This window comes from Hipposideros armiger, unplaced genomic scaffold (assembly GCF_001890085.2).
Source record: "Hipposideros armiger isolate ML-2016 unplaced genomic scaffold, ASM189008v1 scaffold_505, whole genome shotgun sequence".
NCBI lineage: Eukaryota > Metazoa > Chordata > Mammalia > Chiroptera > Hipposideridae > Hipposideros > Hipposideros armiger.
The window spans coordinates 854765-875242 of NW_017731855.1; the positions used below are offsets into that span (position 1 = coordinate 854765).

General features: G+C 39.4%; 1 protein-coding gene across 10 annotated transcripts in view; it reads left to right on the forward strand.

Moving 5' to 3' along the window:
• The first annotated feature begins 2087 nt into the window (after nt 1-2087).
• MAP7D3 (MAP7 domain containing 3) overlaps nt 2088-20478 on the forward strand; it is a 31788-nt gene continuing 13397 nt past the window's right edge. For 4 of the 10 annotated variants that reach the window (XM_019667770.1, XM_019667763.1, XM_019667765.1 and 1 more), the window contains exons 1-8: nt 2093-2226; nt 7409-7507; nt 7601-7687; nt 8800-8963; nt 12396-12510; nt 13721-13825; nt 17151-17243; nt 18326-18454. In XM_019667770.1, coding sequence (XP_019523315.1) covers nt 2166-2226; nt 7409-7507; nt 7601-7687; nt 8800-8963; nt 12396-12510; nt 13721-13825; nt 17151-17243; nt 18326-18454 — 853 coding nt within the window. In that variant the 5' untranslated portion in view covers nt 2093-2165. Of the gene's footprint in view, nt 2227-7408; nt 7508-7600; nt 7688-8799; nt 8964-12395; nt 12511-13720; nt 13826-17150; nt 17244-18325; nt 18455-20478 lie in introns of all 10 variants that reach the window. The other 6 variants (XM_019667766.1, XM_019667769.1, XM_019667768.1 and 3 more) reach the window with 6 other exon arrangements.

The following is a 20478-nucleotide window of genomic DNA, read 5'->3' on the forward strand; positions in this document are numbered from 1 at the left end:
GAGCGCGTCCCTGATATTTGTTTTTAATCTTTCATGACATTAACATTTTGAAGCATCCAGGCCCGGTTGTTTTGTAGAATATGCCACAGTCTGCATGTTTCTGAATGTTGCCTCATTATTGGATGCGTTTAACATCTAACAATAGGTTCAGTATTTTCAATATTTTTGCAAGAAACTCCAAAGGTGATGTTGCATTTTTCTAGATTTTCTGTTTGTGAAGTTCCAGATAAATTCACCAAGTGGAATTCGTGTGTGTGTGTGTGTGTGTGTGTGTGTGTGTGTGTACAGTATATGCTTTGCTAGCACCCTAATTACATGTGTGCCATATTAGTAATCATGGTTACCGTCATATAGATCATGCAAAGCATTGGTCTCTGTATATCGGAGCAGGGTTTGGGGTATTAGGATGACAAACTTTTTCCCCTACTAGTATTAATCTACAATCTCACCAGCACTTATAGTCTGTCACTCTTTAATTTTTGCCAAATCTGCAGGTGTAACAAGATACCTTGTGGTTTTCCTTTGTATTCTGTTGACTGCTGAACAGTTTGAGCCTCTTTGTTTTTTTAGGTTCTTCCATTTATTCATTTTTGCCTTTTAATTTTAAAAGAATTTTTTCAGTTACAGTTGACATTCAATATTATTTTATATTAATTTCAGGTGTACAGCATAGTGGTTAGACATTTATATAATTTATGCAGTGATTCTCCCCTTTAGTCTGGTACTCACCTGGCTCTATACATAGTTATTGCAACATTACTGACTACATTCTCTATGCTGTACTTCACATCTCCATGACTTAAGCATCTTTTCTATGTCAACTGACCATTTGTGAAACGCTTGTTTATGCCTTTTGCTCCCGTTTTGGAGGTTGTATCTTTCTCATGTATTTTTAGATCTTTATGCATTCTGGTTACTAATCATTTATTATATAGTATATATCTCAGCTATCATTAAACAGTATCATAAAGCTAAAGCTAAGCATATGGATACTGTGGTCCGATGTTTTGCATTCAAATTCTAGTTCTGTTTTTTATAACTGTGTGACACTGGGTAAATTATGTAGCCTCGCTGTGCTTTATTTTTCTCATCTATAAAATGGGGGTGATAATGGCACCAACCTCACAGGGTAATAGAGGGATTAAATGAGTTAATAAATGTAATGCAGTTAGAGCAGTGCCTGGCACATAGTAAGAGTGAATAAGTGTTTGCTGTTACTGGCTTTCATCATTTACAGCTCCCATGTAATTTTGAAACACATTGGGCTTATCAAAGTGTTCATCCCACAAGTGGTCTCCTGCCCCCTTTGGGGCTCCCCTGCACCATATCTACAGTCTCATCCATAACCTGCTCCCTATAACGGTGTGCCACTCCACACTAGCAATGGCGGTGACTCCACTTTGCACAGACAAGCTCACCCATTAAGTGATGTCTGCCCCTCAAAGGTGTATCCGGCCAATGAAGCTTTTCCTGGTGAATGGGAAAAACATTCTGCAAACTCGAAGGGCCTCCTCCAAAATCTGGAGATTAATGCCAGTAAGACCTCTCCTTCACTTTAAAGACCTACAAGCACCCTAAAGATTAATTCACGCCAAGTTTGAGACCTAACGATGTCATGATTTATTCTGCAACCATTTAAGAAAGTCCCTACTCCTGATAGGACACCTAGCATCTCGCAGGAACCTCTCTCCCAACCTCTCCCTGGGCCTCTTCCCTCAACTTGGGCCTTTCTTTGTGTAGTGTTTCAAAGACTCGCAAACTCGTGATACAAGCGCACCCAGGAGGCACTCAATAAAAGCTACCGAAGTGAACGAATGAAGGAATGTCACTGAGTTGCCAGGTAGAAGTGACATGAGCAAAAGGAATGTTGCGTGGCCAACTCGCGTGAGGATTTGCTGGCCCACAATAAGGGTGCGGGGAGAGCGGGGAACGTAGAAGAGGGTTGCTTAGACACGGTGGTCTCGGCCCAGCCTAGTCACACGACAGGGCGGGTGGAAAGCTGCGCGGCCCAGTTCGCGGGTCTCAGGTGGGCGGGGCGGCCCCATTTGGTCCCCGCCCTGCCCCGCCCAGCGGGGCTGAGGCCAGGGGCTGAGCGGCGGCCGAGCCAGAGCCTGCGCACTGTGGCCGCAGCGGTAGCTGCTGCTCCCGGCTCATCTGCTCGGAAGATGGCGGAGCGTCCCAGCGTTGGCGGTAGCACATCCCTGAGGGGGCTGAGGGAACGCATGGGTGAGCGGGCGGCGGCTGGTGGGGCGGGGACGGGGGACTCGGGCCTTGCGGGAGGCCGGGTTCCCGTGGCCCCCAAGACCAGTTGGGGCTGCACGGCGGGCGGCAGAAAAGTTTACTCCGGAGTCGCCTCGAGCCGTCCGGTCCTCCCTGGGATGGGATGGGGAGCCGTGGTGGGACAGGGACGCGAGGGGAGACGGCAGGCCAGCGCCGCTAACGGCTGAAGTCCCGCAGCCAACGGCTCAGCTGCCGCCCCCAACGGCCGAACCTCCGCGGGCGGGGCGCGACGGAACTAACGGGTGGTGCTGGTGCGGGGGAGGCTGGAGCCCCAGACCCAGCGGACGGACCCGAGCCCCGCCTGCCGTTGCGGGGGCGGCCGGCGCCCGTGCCACCGCCCGAACGGACGCGCCGCTGTCCGGGATGTACGTGCGCCCGCCGGGACCCCGCGCGCTCGGACCGCCCCTCGCGGCCGGGGCAACCCTTCCAGGCACCGGCGGTTAGACTTTTTCCCTCTGCCCGCGAGCGCTTGCGCTCTAATGCTTTCTCGCGGTTGCAGTCCTTGCCTCTCCGCGAGGCTTACCTCCCGCACCCTTCTGATCAAGGTGCAGTGAGGCGAGAGCCGAAGTTGAGATGAAACTTGGCTCTCTAGTTCCTCCTGATACGCCTGCTGTAGCACTTGACTTCGCCAAGATGTCACCTTCCCTGGGACATCTTGCAGACCGTAGGCTGAACTGATTCAAAGTGCTTCTCCTAAATTGGCCCCGGCTCCAAAAAGCCCCCTCCCCGTCCCCCAAAATCGTTAATTTTGTAAAATTTGGCAGCACATCGCATAGCCCAGGAGAGTGTTCCACTATGTGAGCGAGATACTATGTCTTGCTTGTGTGGGAGGTTGCTTTTAGCTAGTTCTCTGGCTAGTTTCCTCCTACATGAACTTGTATAAAACGATCTTATTAATTTTTATTGAAATCCTTGGAGATGTTTTCATTTGCAGTTGAAAAATTAATTTCGGTTGGCTCCGATTGGGAGGCTTTACGTTGCTTCAGAACGCTTTGGATCAACTTCCCAAATAATGTGTCAGAAGCAAATAACACTTGAATCGTTCCATTGGGAGAAAATCTCAGTCTCTAGTTATTTATAGTTCATCTAGAGAGTTTGCAACTCATTAAGATTGTTTTATTGCTTATTGACACCTAAGTCTTTCTGGCATTGGTTTATTTCAGCGGTTTAAATTAACCAGCATTCCTGATAACCCCAACCTCCCCCAAACATTTGTGTATTGAACATTTAAAAAATATTTTAAAAATTTAAAATTTTATATAGGACAGTTGCTTGAATTCAGTGTTTCAACCCAGAAACTTAAAAAGCCATGCAAAAAGGCTTAACCCAGGACCATAGCTGACATCTTTGCTGCCCATTTTATGTTAGAAATTGAAAACATCACATGCTAGACCAGAACTGCCCTCATAGTCTCAGCCCTTCCTGAAATCTTTTGCCACTTTGTGGCAGTTGCTTCTTTTTATTCTGTTGTCCAAATAACAGTGAGTAGCCCTTAATCTGTTACTCTGTAACAATTAATTTCGTAGTATGGTTGTTCTCTGCCCACGCAACCGTAGCTCTTTTTATAACAAATTAAAAAAAATTGTTCAATCATTTTTGGCAATCTATGCCCTTTCCTACCTATACAAAATTCTAGTTTATGTGATCTAATATTTCTCATGAGGATAGAAGAAAGGGTCTTGGGGAAGGAAGGTCATGAAGAGGTGAGGCTACAGATTTTTATGTTGCATTCTGAAGGTGATTCAAGAGCAACATTAGTGGCAGACAATACAGAATTGCTGAATAAGTATGGGGATGAATATTTATCGTTGACATCTCATAAGATTAAGCATTTTAGTGTGATTGTGCTTCGGTGCAGCCTTAGGAAGATTGTTACCATTCTTGAACTAGTTGTCATGGAGTGTTCTTCCTGTCCTGCATTTAGTTCATCCTAGTGGAGGCAGAGCTCTAGTTACACAGATCCTGTGTGTGTGTGTGTGTTGAACGGGGGTGGGGGGCAGAAAGAAGTGGATATTTTCCACTGTATTGAAGTCAGTAATGAGCTAAAATGCTTGATGTCCAAAAGGGGCTTCAAAATTTCAATGACATCTTTTTAAAAACCTATTAGGATAACAAGAGAAAAAAAAATAAATAAAAAATAAAAACCTATTAGGTGGAAAGCATTCTTTAACTTTGGCATTCTGGTGGCGCCTGTTTTTGGTTCATTTTATTCTGAGGCTTTTATTGGGCTGGGTAGGATTATTGATTGTAAGTTTGCCCCTCATAGGAGGAGAATGGTTTTCTTTTTGTACTATCTTACACTTTTTCTTTAAATTTAGACCTTTCTTACCCACAGCACAATAGTGCTTTCTGTCTCGCAAAAAAGGTAAATGCTTTACTTTAAAATCATGCATTCCATTGCTGTATTTTCAAAGTATATTTTAAACCAAAACCCATATATTTCATTTACTTCTTGTTGAATCAACTTTATCCATTTAGATCTCGTTTTCTTTTTTTGTGACATTTTAAACAGAAGTAACATTAGAAAGTAGCTGAGTTGAGAAGAATGAACTAACTCGTATAAAGATTAAGTGGGATATGTATAGTCTGGTCTTTGATAATTATGTAATGTTTCAAAGTATAGTTGCTCCTTTACCATTCCATCAAGTTCTGGCTTCACCGTTACTACCTGTGTAATGTGGGAAAGTGATGTTTAGCTTCAGTCTTATGTGTAAAAAAAATGTGGAAAACAATGATATCCACTTTATAGGATTGTTATGAGAATTGAATGAGGTAATACAAATGAAAAGAACTTCATATATGGTGAAGTGATGTACATTATTTGTTACGGCAATTTTTGGGAAAGTACCCTAAGTATAGAGTAAGATTCATAATTCTGTTTTAGTAATAAAACTCTACACATTTTTGTATTTTATCTCCAAGCAAAGGTAATTTTTTACCTTACTTTGGGATTTAGCATTAGTAGAAGAACTACAGAAATACTGTGGTATGCTTCCCGCACCTTGCTGTTACTTTAAAATGAATGGTAAAAAAATTCCCTCATTCTATCGAGTGGAATAAAACCTTCACTCTCTTAAGTCCAGACATTAAAGGCTTTCTCCCATTGCATGGATATTTTAAATGATTTTCAGAGCCTGTCCTTTTGGTGAATGTATTTCTTGCCAGTAGGAATTTTGATAAAAAGGTCTGAAAATCAGATTTGATTTTAATATTAATATTTAATATTACCACATTAACCTTTCTATGATTTGGTTTTTTATTCCTGCCTCAGCTAATTCTAAGGTTTCCTCTGTTTAATAAGACCTCTAAATTTGGTAAATTGTACATTTTGAGAGAAATTGCCCTCATAGTTAGCTAAACTGTGCCAAAATATGGACTTTCCTTTGGACTTCTAAGCAAGAAAACCAAATGTGCAAAAACAGCTTGTTTTCTCTGTGCTCACACAGAAATGTTGCAAGTGGGAGGATGGATCTATAGGAAGGCTTAATTAATTTATAGAGTATATTTAAGAATTTTTCCTAATACATTAGTATTCAAATTCAGAGATAATAGTGGTCTACAAAATTGCCAGTAGTTGAATTATTAAGGAAGCTGGGAAGAGTTGAATCTTCAAATTTAGCTAGGTCATGGATTATCTGAGCTGTTAGATCTCTGGGGTAAAAAAAAAATATTTTTTCTCTTTTGAAATGGTGATCCCCGTGGCGCCATTGTGATGTCACTTTCAAGGTTACTCTGTAAAATGACTCCCAGATATCATTCCTCAGTGGCAGCTAACATCTCCGCATCCTTTCAATCTATGAGGACAACGACAGCCCCTCTATTTTCTTAATTATTTTAACTGCCCGTAATCAGCTGTTATATTTTCCTTGATATATAGAAACCAGAATTGTATGCAGAACCCCGGAATCATATTTCTTGTACTTTCATACCAGGGTAGAAGACAGTGTAGAGTGTTATTCTCCAGATCCTTCCTGAAGATGACCCTTATTGTGGGGCATTTTAGAAACAGCCATACATGGTATTAAAGGTTTCAGGGAAAACTCAATAATAATGTGCGTGCGTATCATCTAGAATTTTAGATTTTCTTACTTTGCCTCAAATTGTGCTGCCTTTGTATTTCACCTTTATTAAAGTTTACTTTATTTAAGTATAGTTGGTATGCCATATTAAATTAGTTTCAGGTGTACAGTATAGTGATTTGACATTTATGTACCTAACAATGTGACCACCACACCAAGTCTAGTAATCACCTGTCACTGCAAACTTAGCACAATATTATTGACTGTATTCCCCTTCAACTTTTACACCCATCCCCCAACCCCTTTTTGAAGTTTATTTACCAGGTTTTTGCCTGCTTCTACAAGACATATGTAAATTTGTATTGTGGAGTTTATATTTGCTTGACTTTTTTCTACCTAGAAGAAGACCATCTAATTGCAAATTCCTTGACTGGTCTTCCACCTTCACTATGCATCAGAATAGAGCTTTTAGCATCTGCAAAGGCTGGGCCCCACCACCAGAGAGTGGGGGCAGGGAGGGGCAGGCATTGCTACTTTTTTAAAAGCAATTTAGGAGATTAGTGTGCCACCGGGGTAGAAAGCCCCTGCTAGGTCGGTTGTAAGTAAATGTACTCCTTAATATTGGGCCCTGTCTCTGAGGATCTCACTGTTGACACTTTTGCTTCCAAATTAAGATCCATAAACTCCAAATCCTTTCTAAATTCCCAATTTGTGGCGAAACCTGTTTTCCAGTTCCTTGCCAGCTCACTTTTTCTAGTGTAGGCGCAGTGTCTCATCTGAGGCATCTTTGAAAGCTGTTAATCATTAGCTCCTACTCATCCACAAACTTGTACTGCTACTCCCTTTAACAGAGATCTCTCTCTCTGTGTCCACGGATATGCTGGCACATCCACAGCACGCGCTTTTAATTCTTTGTGAAATTATTGTTGAACATCCTGAACTCCGTATGTCTTTGTTGTTGACCCTGATTAACCCGTCATGACTTGTCTTACAGAAGAGATGCTATCCTTTATCATCAAAGACACAATTGGCTATGCTTTGCTGCCCCCTGTATTAGTTGTTTGTAGTCTTAATATCTAATCCCCTTCCTTTATCTCCCTGTATTTTAGTTGCTGCTGCTCATGCAATTGCTAAAGAAAGACGGAATCAGAGTGGCTCTAGCTCACTTACATCCCAATCCTCAAATACAAGATCAGCATTTAAACCAGGTATAATTTCTAGAATGCTTTGATAGATGTCAGTGTCATATCATTAACATTTGATACCCTGCTAATGTCCATTCTTTTCTTTTCTTTTTTTAGTAATAATAGATGGATCTGTGCTTAAAAATGACATAAAACAAAAATTAGCAAAGGAGCGCAGGGAAGAAATGAGACGACAACAAGATGGTATATTTTGGACTTTTAAAAAAAACAATCAGAATGAATTTTATAGTAAGGCCTTATATATTTCCCAAGTGGTTTTATTTACTTTTCCTAATCTGTTTATATGATAGATTATACTTTTTGTATTATGCATTACGTTATACTAAATGCTTATACTAAATCAGTTAAAGAAGGCCCATGAAAAGTATTTGACTACATTGTTTCATTTTTGAAGTAGTAGCCTCTGTTAGCTTTAATTTTCTGAAAACTAAAGTATGAAAATTTCTTCAGCATTTTGTAGAAACAAGTAGAATGGGATTTCAGTAGAAATTATATTAAGATGAAGATGAGGTTGATTAGAATCCTAACATAGACAGGATATCTTTCACTGATTGGTATGCGTCTCCAGTGGAACTTTGTATTAATTTGGATGTAAAAAAAGGAGCCTTTCTACACCTTGAGGGAATGCTTTCTCAACCATGCATTTTTCTCCTTGGGTCTTGTAAATCTCACTGACAATGCTAGTGCTTAACTTCATTCAAATGGAATATCAATTGCCTTTGTTTTGGTGACAAGCTGTTTCTTCCGAGCTCTTAGTAGGACAGTATTTTACAACTGCCTAGATGCTCTCCAGGCTTAAGGGAGGGGAAATTTGAATATAGGAAAACATCAAAATGTGGTATGGGACTAAGTCCATGAACTGGCATGTTTAATTTGGTCTGTATAGATGAGGCCTTTGAAAGAAGTTTCCTAGTAGAAGGAAAAAATGTATATCCTGGCCGTGTATTTTTTTTTAATTATTATTTTAAGTACACTATGTTAAGCTGGTGGGGTTGGACTCTGTAGCTCAAAGCAGCAGAAACATCACATGAGCAAAACTATTTCTTTTTAATTTGGAATTTTGGTTCAGACCAGGAGGAGAGTCATCTATCTAAGCTAATTTAGTTCTCTGGAGTTAAATGAACACCCAGTGAAAATGAGTAGTGGCCATCTCTGTTCACTTATATAATAAATCTTTAGTTATCAGCACAGGTTATTTTTAAGAAAGAGGATGAAATTAGTTTTTCCTTCTCTGTAATGTGGAAAACTTAAATATTTTAGTGGTTCTTACACACCTTGTATTTGGAATATTTCAGCTAATAAGGAAATACAGCTACTTGAGAAAGAAAGAAAGGCCAAGATCCAGTATGAAAAACAGATGGAAGAAAAACAACGAAAGCTCCGAGAACAAAAAGAAAAAGATGAACAGCGAAGAATATCCGCAGAAGAAAAAAGAAAACAAAAATTACGGGAAGAAAGGGTACATATTTTTCTAGCCTGCTAATCAGATATTACAGTGTGTTGCCTGGGTCTGGAACACTTTGTTTTGTTATAGCCCTTCTCTGCCTTTACTTGTCTAACCTGTGGAAGGGGAACCAATCCCATTTCTTCCTTTCGTCCCTGCAACACTAGTCTCATTTGCCCCTGTCCGGTCAGATCCCAGGAGTTTTAGACTCACTGGCTGAGGTTAACAGACACCTCGTAGATCCAGGAAGAGACAGCCCTGTCCACCTTCAGGACATGGTACCTGGGGTGCCTGAGGCCTGCGGTTTGCTCTGTGTGTGTGTCTCCCACCAAAAACTTTCAGTGTTGGCCCAATTCCTGATATTCACAGACCCACCTTCTGGTCCGCCTTGACAGGTCCCCCCCCCATCTGACAGGCTCACTTCTCACAGCTCCTCTAGTTGCCTGACTGAGTCCCGGCATTTGACTGGGACTCAGCCAAATGCGAGCACAGCTCTCCCTTCCACATTCTCCTGGCTCCCTCTTGTGTGCGCTCACTCTCTCCTCCCTCTCGTTCCTCACATTCCCTTCTTTCTCTGTGTTGTTTTGTGACCCACTGTTCTCTTCTCTTTTCCGGACTCTTTGTTGGTGTTTGGCACTCTCTTGGTATGAGTCGCTCCCTTTGTGGTGCCCTCGCTTCCGTCCCTTCTGTCGGTTTGCCTTTTATTGTGTATACATGGGCATCTGAGTAGCTGTCTCATTCTGTATGATTCTCTCTGACACCAAATTTTTGTCCTGTAGGTCATTCCACTGCTTTACTCAGTATCCTTGACTCTTTCTTCTGAATCCAGCACATTCTCTGTGACACCATTCTCTTTCTTGCTGGCATTTTCTTTTTTTTTATCCCAGTGATTCTCAAGTATCCCTAAATAAGTCTTAGTCTGTCTTCTGGTTTGCTGCCTGACTCTGGCCTTTTCCTGCCCGAGGTGCCTCACTTTTCTTGTTGCTTTCTCTGTTTCAGCTTCTTTCTTTTTCTCTCCCCATCTTTGGACTTCCTGCTTCTTCTCTCAGTATGTGTGTTTTTATCTTCCTCTCTCTTTTTTTTATTCTGTTGCTCTAAATTTTAAATTTCTTTTTCTCTTCTCTTTGGTTCCATTTCTCCCCACGAGCCTTCTTCTCTGTGTCTTTTTCTGCGGCTCACTTTTCCTCCTTCCTTGTCCATACAGTTGCTCCGGCGCATGCCTCAACCCCAGCTCCTACCTCCGTCTGTGGGGCTTCCTTATTCTAGGACTGCCCTTGTGACATTTCCTCCCCATCCGTGACCCAGTACCACTTTCTCTGTCTTTTTTAACCTTTTTATATAGTTGTTTATGTCTGTCTTTTTTCACATTTCATCATTTGATGGACTCTCAGAATTTGTCACTCTCCATTTTCCTTTGTGAAACAGCATCTTAATTTACATATCTATGTTAAAGAGAATGTGTGTGTGTTGTGTGTGTGTGTATGTGTGAGTGTGTGAGACAGAGAGAATGTAAACTAAGAAAACCAAAGAAAGCAAAACAAAACTGTGTGTGCAAAGTGGGGGATGGTCCTTGGAGGAGAGAGATAGTCCCAGGGACTGAGAAAAAAAATACCATCTTAAAGAAAGAGGAATCCGAGAGAGCAAATGCAGCAAAATGACACTGCAGACAGAAAGGAAGGCAGAGACATGGCAGAAGAGGCAGAAAGACAAAGACAAAGGGCCTAGAGAGCTGGGGGGGCCCAGCAGAACAGGGGCCATGGGACACTAAGTAGGCTGGGGGTTGGGGGCTGCGGCGGGAGATACATCTGAGCCACAGATGCTGGAAGGAACCTCTGAGCACAGAGGGTCAGTGCATTTGGAAACAGCGGTATAGAATTCTTAGGAATCAGAAAGGTTTTATAATGTAAAATTAATCTGTTTTTAGTCTTTATTATAGTTTCTGGGTTTCTAAGTAACAAAACAACTTTCTATTAGAAAATACATATTTTTTAAATTAAAGTTTATTGGGGTGACGATGTTAGTAAGGTTACATAGGTATACAATTCTGTAATATGTCATCTATATATTACATTGTGTGTTCACCACCCAGTCAGTTCTTCCAAAAAATATAATTTTAAAATATTACCTACCATTATATAAATTTTATTTTAAGAATTACAATTGTTATTCTCTGCAGAGGATATGGATGATTCTTCATTTTTCCTGGTATGTTGACGCTCATTGCCCTCAGAGAAACGGTGGTGACATTATAAGGATGATGTTGCTAAGAAACAGTTGTTGTCAGGGAAAAAGAGAAAACTTTCTGGCCCTGAAGTTGATTTGCTTACCTGAGTATATAGCCCATGGTATGTTATAGCACAGGAGTGAAAAATATCTAAGAAAAGAAGACCACCTCATTTCTGGCAGTGGAGTTGTTTTCCACAGTGTGACATATACCTTTGTATAGCTGTTATCTTGAGCAGTTTAAATTGAAGTTGAGGTCAAGACAAACACATGGGATTTTTTTTTAAGATTTTATTGGGGAATTGAGGGAGGGGAACAGACAAGTTACTCTCCTTTTGTTCTTCAGTCTAGTTGTGGAGGGCATCCCTACACTGGCCCATGTTGGTATTATCATTGCATTCTTCCGGGGTTAGGCAGTTGCTCGCCAGCCATTGGACAGTGGCTCTCGGCAGCTCACGCCAGCTGCCGGGCCAGCCCCACTGCAGCCCTACGACTCACGGCAGCCCAGCTCCAGGTTGACCTGTTGTTCAGCATCTTAGCTGTAGAGGGCGCAGCGTCACTGGCCCTCATGTAGCATCTGAACCGGGGCCCTGCTGCTCAGAGCTGGCGTCCCAAGCTAGCTCCAAACCAGTGCGCCACTCGGCCGGCCGTATTTTTTTAAAACTGTGTTAGTTAACACCAGAATTTAAGATGTTATAAGTGTGGGCATAATAGATGACTCTGGCATAGATTTCACTTCTGTGTGTATTAGTTGATTTTTTTTCCTGCCCCGTTCTAAAAAGAATTTCAGGTATATTTTCAAAAAAATATATACCATAGCCAGATGATAAATGCTTGAGGAAGTCAAGCAGAGGGGGAAATTAAAGTAGGAAAGTAATAAAACATAGGGTATTATTAGCAAACACAAAAGTGGACTATACTCAGTCTTTGTATAGTTGCTAGAAATAGGCTACAAATTTGGTTCTAAATTTCCTAATGATATAAGCAGAGGGAGGTACAGTCAGTTCCTCGATTCTGATTCATAAGATTAAAACCTAGTTATTCAGGAGTAGCACTGATAATGATTGATAACTGAAATGTATCTCTATTTTTAACTTTTACCTGATACAAAAAAATTTTTGCCTGATACGAAAATTTGATGATGGTGTTTTGTAACCCACATATCAAAATTACACTAACCACTATAAGGAATATGTAAAAATTGTTGGCATATATTTTGAATAGGAAAAATTCAAGGCTGTTCTCTGTCGTACTTCGGAGCGGAGTAACACTGTTGATCAACGCCAAAAAAGATGGTCCTGGGAAGGCTCCGTGGCAGTGACCTCTGAAAATAAAGCTGGTAATTAATACAACTATTAAAGTTCATTCATGCTCATGTATTTAAATGTTGGCTATTAGTATGAGGTTGCATTTACAACAAGGTTTAGAGTTTTGTATCTTTTAAAAAAAACTTTTTTATAAAGATTTTATTGGGGAATTGCGGGGAGGGTAACAGCGTTAGGGAATCGGGGAAGGGAATAGACAGGTAGACAAATTGCTGTTTTGTTCTTCAGTCTAGTTGTGGAGGATGTTGCTTCACTGGCCCGTGTTGGTATGATCATTGTGCTCTTCCCGGGCGAGGCAATTGGTTGCCGGTCGTTGGTCGGACGCTCACAGTGGCTCCCGGTAGCTCACACCGGCTGCTGGCCGCTGACGCTGGCTGCCAGCCACTCACATAGCTCACGGCAGCCCACTGCAGCCCTGCAGCAGCCTACACCATTGCCGGCGACTCACAGCAGCCCAGCTCCAGGTCGAGCTGTTGTTTATCATCTTTGCTGTAAAGGGCGAGCGTCACTGGCCCTCAATGTGGGATCCGAACTGCAGCCCTGCTGCTCAGAGCTGGTGCTCCCAAGTGAGCTCTTAACCAGCTGAGCCACTTGGCCAGCCCTTAAAAATATTTTTTATTGGGGAACAGCCATAGTCATTGGCTATGCATTGCTCTCATGCCAGCTGACTCCTAAGGAGGGTGCAGCTCACCGTGGCCCATGCAGGAATCAAACTGGCAACCTTGGTGTTATCAGCACCACGCTCTAACCAACTCAGCTAATTGGTCACCCCCTTGAGTTTTGTATCTAAATGGAAGTCCTGCCATGTACTCTTTGGTAGGCACAGTTTTCCACCTGTGTCATGAGATTGCAAAAGAAACCTGTGAAAATTTTACAATTTTATTTTATCCAATATATCCAAAATCTTACCATTTCTCATAATCAGTATAAAATGATTAATAATTAATAAGCTTTAATACAATGCATATTTAAAACATTAAATCTGCCTTATTTATACAACTGGTGTACTGTAAATTTCCCTGTATGTGGACATAATTCTACACAATTTCATAAAACACAAGTTAAATATATATAGTTTTTTAAGGAATGACTGACAGTGAACGTTGTATACCTAATTAATGCATGTTTATTATGCTCCATAGAAGTACATCATGAACTCATGTTGTTTCAGCTAATGATGCTTTCTTAAAATATGAATATGGTAAATACTATATCTTTTCTCAGTTAAGAAACGATCTGTATCTACTGAAAAACTTGAAAAGGAGACTTCTGGTTTACACAAACAAACGACTGTGTCATCTACAGGTCTTCAAAATTCTATTGCCAAAAGTGAGTAGTTACATCATGTACTCTGCTGAATTTCAAATCAGTGAAATCAATTCTTTATATGTATTTTTACATTATCACTTATTCTTTAGATGAGCGGTTTTCAACAGTCCTAATGCCGCAACCCCTTAATACAGTCCTCAGGTTGTGCTGACCCCCAACCATAAAATTATTTTCGTTGCTACCCTATAACTGTAATTTTGCTGCTGTTATGAATCATAATGTAAGTATCTTTTTGTTTTCCGATGGTCTTAGGCGACCCCTATGAAAGGGTCGTTCGACCCCCAAAGGGGTCGTGACCCACAGGTTGAGGACCACTTCTTTAGATTGTGGAGCATTTAGATTTCTTTCAGAAGAGCACATTGTTTTACAGTGGGTAGTGGTCATTATGATTTTTTTAAAAAGATTTTATTGGGTAATCAAGGAAGGGGAACAGACAAGTTGCTGTCCTTTAGTTCTTCAGTCTAGTTGTGGAGGACATCGCTTCACTGGTCCATGTTGGTATTGTGACCATTGCGCTCCTCCCGGCTGAGGCAGATCGGCCACTGGCCATTGAATGGCAGCTCACACTGGTTGCCGGCCACTCAAGGTAGCTTCAGGCAGCCCATTGCAGCCCCACTGCAGCTAACACCATCTCCAGCGACTCATGGCAGCCCAGCTCCAGGTCAAGCTGCCACCCACCATCTTAGCTGTAGAGGACGCAGCTTACTGGCACATGTGGGATCAGAACCAGCGGCCCTGCCGCCCAGAGCTCCTGCTCACAAGCCACTCGGCCGCCACACCATTTTGTATTTTCTTTTCTTTTTTTCCCCCCATTTTGTATTTTCAGTATACCAACATAAAGATCAATATATGTATATATATAAAATCAATACGTGTCAATATAAATCCTCATTTTGTGGTTTGTGTATTAATCGTATCAGATGGTTTTGTTGGGCTCAGGTTGCCCAAACCAAAACATATTTTGACTAAAAGACATTGCCATTAAGTGGCACAATAATTTATTTTAAAATTAATTCGTATGCTTTCTAACCTATAAATGAAATATTTTTTGTAGGGACTAGTTAAACTAGTCATTTAATTTTCATTAATTTTTTAATGTTACCTCATTTAAGGAAAATAATAGCATGTATATAACAGTGGACATATTGATCTGCTTCACATATTTGTTATTCACAACCTTGTACAATTGACAGGCAAGTATAATTACCTTCCTGGTTTTGCAGTCAAGATCTCAGTGAAGTTACTTACTATGGATACTTCACATACCTTTTGCTCCTGGTATTTGCCCTTTTAATTACTCCTCCTTATTTAAAAAATCATTAACTGGCTGTGTGTCAGTGACCATTTCTGGCTTGTAGCACATGGTGCTTCTCTCACTGATAATTGAAATGGATTAGGCAACCATACCCATCAATAAAAAAATCATTTTTCTTTATGGAGATGAAAATAGAAGTGATCTTGGCAGGAAAAAGACATGGCCAACATTCCACAGCATTCCCTGAAACTTAGCCATTAAAAAGAAGAAATACTGCTTTTGTGCCTTATGGATTGAGAAAAAAGGCATAATTGTTGAATTTAAAAAGTGTTTTGTTTTTTTTAATATTACTAGGTGCCTTGACATTTTTTGGAGTTACGCTGATTGCTATAAAATTCCGGTACAGCAAAACATTCTGGATCTCATTTAAAGTAGAATGAATTGTAGCAGTGGTTAACTTAGTGGGAAAGATTTTCATTTTTGTCTACACATTATAGTTTCAATGTGTTGAAATGGTTTTTGTGTTGTTTATACTTACATTGTTACTTGTACCTTTAGGACTCGTACAATTTCCAGTGATGAGCTTGCAAGGTCCTTTGTTCAGGCTGGGTGCATCACATTTCCTCTTGTAACGGTCTAACAAAAGTTGATCCACTTCCCACCGTTATCCTCATTATGCATAACATGTTTATATATAGCCTGGGTCCATTTATAGATTAATATAGGAAGAGTTTCTCTAGTACTTTGCTTGTCATATAATAAAATTAAATTTTTTCACCAACTCAGTCCTTTAGAAATATTAGATAACTTTCATTGCAATGTCATGTTTATATACTTTCATTTTAATATATCTTAATTTTTTCATAATCATTGACTATGTTTTACTATCTAATTTCTTTGAGGAATTAGGAAAGATTTTCCCCAGAGGGACAATACATTTTTTAATATAATAAGCAAACACTAGTATGCTTGCATTAATATGTCAACTTGCAATATTAATGAGACTTGTAAACAGAACGGACAGGTGATGACTTTCAAGGTAATAATTAGTTAAGTTGCACTGAAGGAGCAATTCCAAGTAACTCTTTAAATTATTTATTTACTAGTTTTTAATACAAGCAGGTATGTGTGGAAGATACTTTGTGAAATAACTTGCTTAAAGGTACCGTGTATTGCACATGAATGAATGTTGTATTGTAATTAATGATTTCAGGAAAAAGAAAACCAATATTGGCAGTGGCCTGCCTTTATAAAATCCCTTTAAACGGAAATGAAACCTGTTCAATCTGGAGAGATGAGCTTTTCAGACTCAAATGAAGTTCATAATCTAACCTGTAATATTTTAAAATAACCCTATTTTAAATCTTGGCTGATTCAAATAATCTATTTTTCTAACTCATTGCTGACTCATAATAACTATTCATGCCATTTTGTCATTTCTTGTAGTATGATAATAAAGTATGTGTGATTTAATCACCTGATTATAATGCTCAATTATATTATCAATTCACGAGTTTTCAAATGACTATAGGTTGTCTATTTGCAGGTCCCCAAAAGAGAAGTTATTCTTTAAACAGACATTCCTTAATATTCTGAACCAGTATATTTCAAGTGAAATGGAAAAGTATCTACACAAAACAGATTATTTCCTCTATGAATGGTTTGAGTTGCTAAAATTATATATCTAGACCATATGTTAATGATCACTTTTGTTTAAAAAAATACTAGTTGCAACTAAAGTATAAGTTACTTTAGTAATAGATGTCATTGATTGTGTCTAAAATGAAACGTTGTATACTTCTAATTTGGAAACTTTGATTTCAAGTAGTAGCAGGCATTTTCCCTCTTAATTTTTACCATTTTTCTAAATAATTTTCAGATGACTCAAAGAGTAAACTAGTTTTAACTTTGGGAATGTAGAGTCTCTACATAATATTTGGAGTTTAAATACATTTTTACAAGTGAGTGCGGAGAAGATAGAAAATGTTTGAAAAAAGGAGTGGCTCACTCCCGAAATAATAAATTTAAACAGATTGTAAAAAATAATATGCCTTTGCCCTTGATCTCCAGAAAAAAAAGAAAAGAAGATAAACCCACCTTTGAATAGAAGAAATAGCAAACAACATTCACCTACGGAAACAAAACCAGTGGAAAGCGAATCAGGTGGTTAGTTATTTCTAAGTACCAATCTTAAATAGTTGTTTAAAAGAGATCTATATGTCAACATTCAGTTGCTTGAAGAGTCATTCCTAAAATTCAAAGCCAAAATATCACTTATTTAACTAAAAAATGTATTTTGGTGCCATGCTTATTTGGCTGAAGCCAGAAGAGTCTGTCTTTAAATGAAATAATTCTGCCATCATCTAAGCAAGTGGTCTTTAATGAAGCTGACAAACTAGATGACAGATGTTGGAAGAGATAGATTTGTACCAGAGGAGATGATTCCCTTCAATCATTTCATCAATTTGCATTTCAAAGTTCTAAATTGCTGGCCCAATTTGGAACTTTAAAGCTTTGCTTTGTTGCTTCATAGCATCACCCCACATCCATCCTTTGTTCATGTTTTCCCTGCTTATTGCATGCGGAATTTCAGTTTTTCCTGCAGTACTTTATTTAAGGTAGTTTCTAACACTTTTCCCCAAACTTTTCCCTGTCAAACATGATTGTTGCTTTTTGTCTCATACTGAACTATTCACTTACAGTAGACTCTCCACTTCATTGATTCAGGTCACATCTTATTACAACAAATGCCATTGTCACAGGGATCTTTATGACCGTAAAAACTTATTGGAACAAGAGATTTCAACAAGATTTCACTTTTAGCAAAAGATTCAGTCAGTCCCTTAAAGCTTTTGGCAATGGACTTGACCAGTATGACCATCAGTGGCACATATCTAGGAATCCATATCAAAGTTGTTACGTCACGCACAACTTCTTTCTCCATATGTGAATTCCTCCATAGAGACTCCCATCTGTTGGGTATGGTTGTGTTAAATACATTACCTAGATTCCTTCATTGGGGTTATTGTGGTTTGCTGTGGCTTTTCCACCTTTATCCAGGTACTCTCTTCCCTAACAAACAATGCAGTCTGGTCAGGTAGCAGAGTTCACTATTATGTATGTGTTGTTCTCATTGCCTCTTCTTCTTGGCTGAGAAAGTTATTTGCAGTAGCTCACATTAATCTTTATTGCCAATACTTTTGAGGCCTCCAATTGAATCCATTTTGTCTGTTCTCATCATTTAGTTCAGCACCTGTATACTGATCTTTGGGAGAATGATTTGATCATGCGCCTGATCACCCCAACAAAAGCATCAATAGCCAAGAGCAAAAGTGCTGCTTCATTATCTGTCCCTGGAAAAGTACCTACTCCAGGTAATAGGCATGGTAGAAAGCCGGAAAGTGGTAGTTTTTGCACTTAAAACGTAGGATGTATCACTTAATTTGTTGCAGTATTGCATGAACATAATTTGAATCAATAGTTTTCCAAATGAATGATTTTACCCAACATTTTATGTTGTGTATTTATTTTATGACTTCTAGCATGGTACAGCAGTTATCTGGGTAATATCATAGGTGATTTATAGGATGAGATAGGTAATTTTGGTGGTTGTTACATTTTAAAGCTCTATGAATTTCTTGACCTGTGCTTAAATGTGTCACAGTACTGTAAAATGTACTGGGTTTTAAAAGTATAGAAAAACTTAATATCAAAGGAGAACGTTTCCTACTCCACCTTCCTTTTTTTCCTAAAATATGGAATAAATAATGTTGAGCTGCTCTTTAGCTTTTAATTAAGAACATATTGTTAGTAAAATAAAACAAATCTTCAGGGTTTTGTGGCTATTCTCATTTATAGGTTACATACAGAGTTAGACATACCTGTAGGTAGTTAGAAGTCCTCAGTAATGGAGAGCTCTAACGCACTGTTCATATCATTTCTTTTCCTTTTTATTCCTCTGCTTTTTCCTTTCCAGAATGTATCCCATTCCTTTGGATTTTTTCATTCAATATTCATAGGATTAGTAAAAATAAATCAAAATGCTCTTGTAGGCTTTCTGGTGATGCAGCTTTACTTCTTTTGGTTTGAATTCCTGGCTTTGTTTATGCCCAGTTAAGTGTATGTCAGATTATTTTCTGCCAGTCTCCCTATAATCTATTGTAAGATATTTCTAATTACTTTCGTTTTAGTTTAATGTATCACTCCCATCAAAAAACTTAATATTTTGTCTTAAATTTCTGCAGTTAATAGAAATTTAGTTGTTACTATATTTTCTGTAGCACAAGCTGTCGGTGTTAAATAATTTAATTGTTTGGGCACATGCAGATATGTAAATAAAATGCTTTCTCCACCAAAAGTGAGTGACTAAAAAAAAAAAACATTTAATATAGTCAAAATTTTAAATTCTTGAGTAGTCAATCTTTGGTAATTTCTATTTTTATTATTTGATGAGAACATGTAAAAATGCGCCACCCATATTTAAAGATAATGTGACAAATTTACCAAATCTTAAGGAAGCTAGCACAAAATACCTTTTTAAAAATGTTTATTTTCTTCATTATGCAAGCAATAAATATTTAGTGTAGAAAATTTTAAATATAATTTCCTATTATTACAGTATCCACTGACCACTGATAACTGAATATTTTTCTTCTTTTTTTCTCAAAGATTTTGTTGGGGAATCAGGAAAGGGGAACAGACAAGTTGCTGTCCTTTTGTTCTTTAGTCTAGTTGTGAAGGACATTGCTTCACTGGCCCACGTTGGTATTAACATTGTGCTCTTCCTGGGTGAGGTAGATTGGTCGCCAGCCTCTGGATGGCCGCTCACGGTGGCTCTTGGCAGCTCACACTGGCTGCCGGCCACACACAGTAGCTTATGGCAGCCCACTGCAGCCACCCTGCAGCCTACGTCGTTGCCGGCAACTCACAGTAGCCCAGCTCCAGGTTGAGCTGTTGTTCACCATCTTAGCTGTAAAGGGCAGTGTCACTGGCCCTCATGTGGGATCCGTACTGGGGCCCTGCTGCTCAGAGCTGGTGTCCCAAGCCAGCTCTTAACCAATGCGCCACTCGGCCAGCCCCCATAAATATTACTCTTAACGACTGCCTGAGAGTAGTCCAAATTTCCTGTTAAATATTTGGATATTTTCAATTGTTCCAGTATTATAATGCTATAATAAATAACTTTGTGCATACATTTTCATTTATTTACCTGATTTTTTTGCTAAGGATAAACCTAGAAGTGAAATTGCTGGAACAAAAAGTATGTACTTTTTTTTGTGTAAAGGTTTTTATTGGGGAATTGGGGGGATGGGAGCAGTGCTGGGGAATTGGGGGAAGGGGAACAGACAAGTTGCTGTCGTTTTGTTCTTCAGTCTAGTTGTGGAGGATGTTGCTTCAC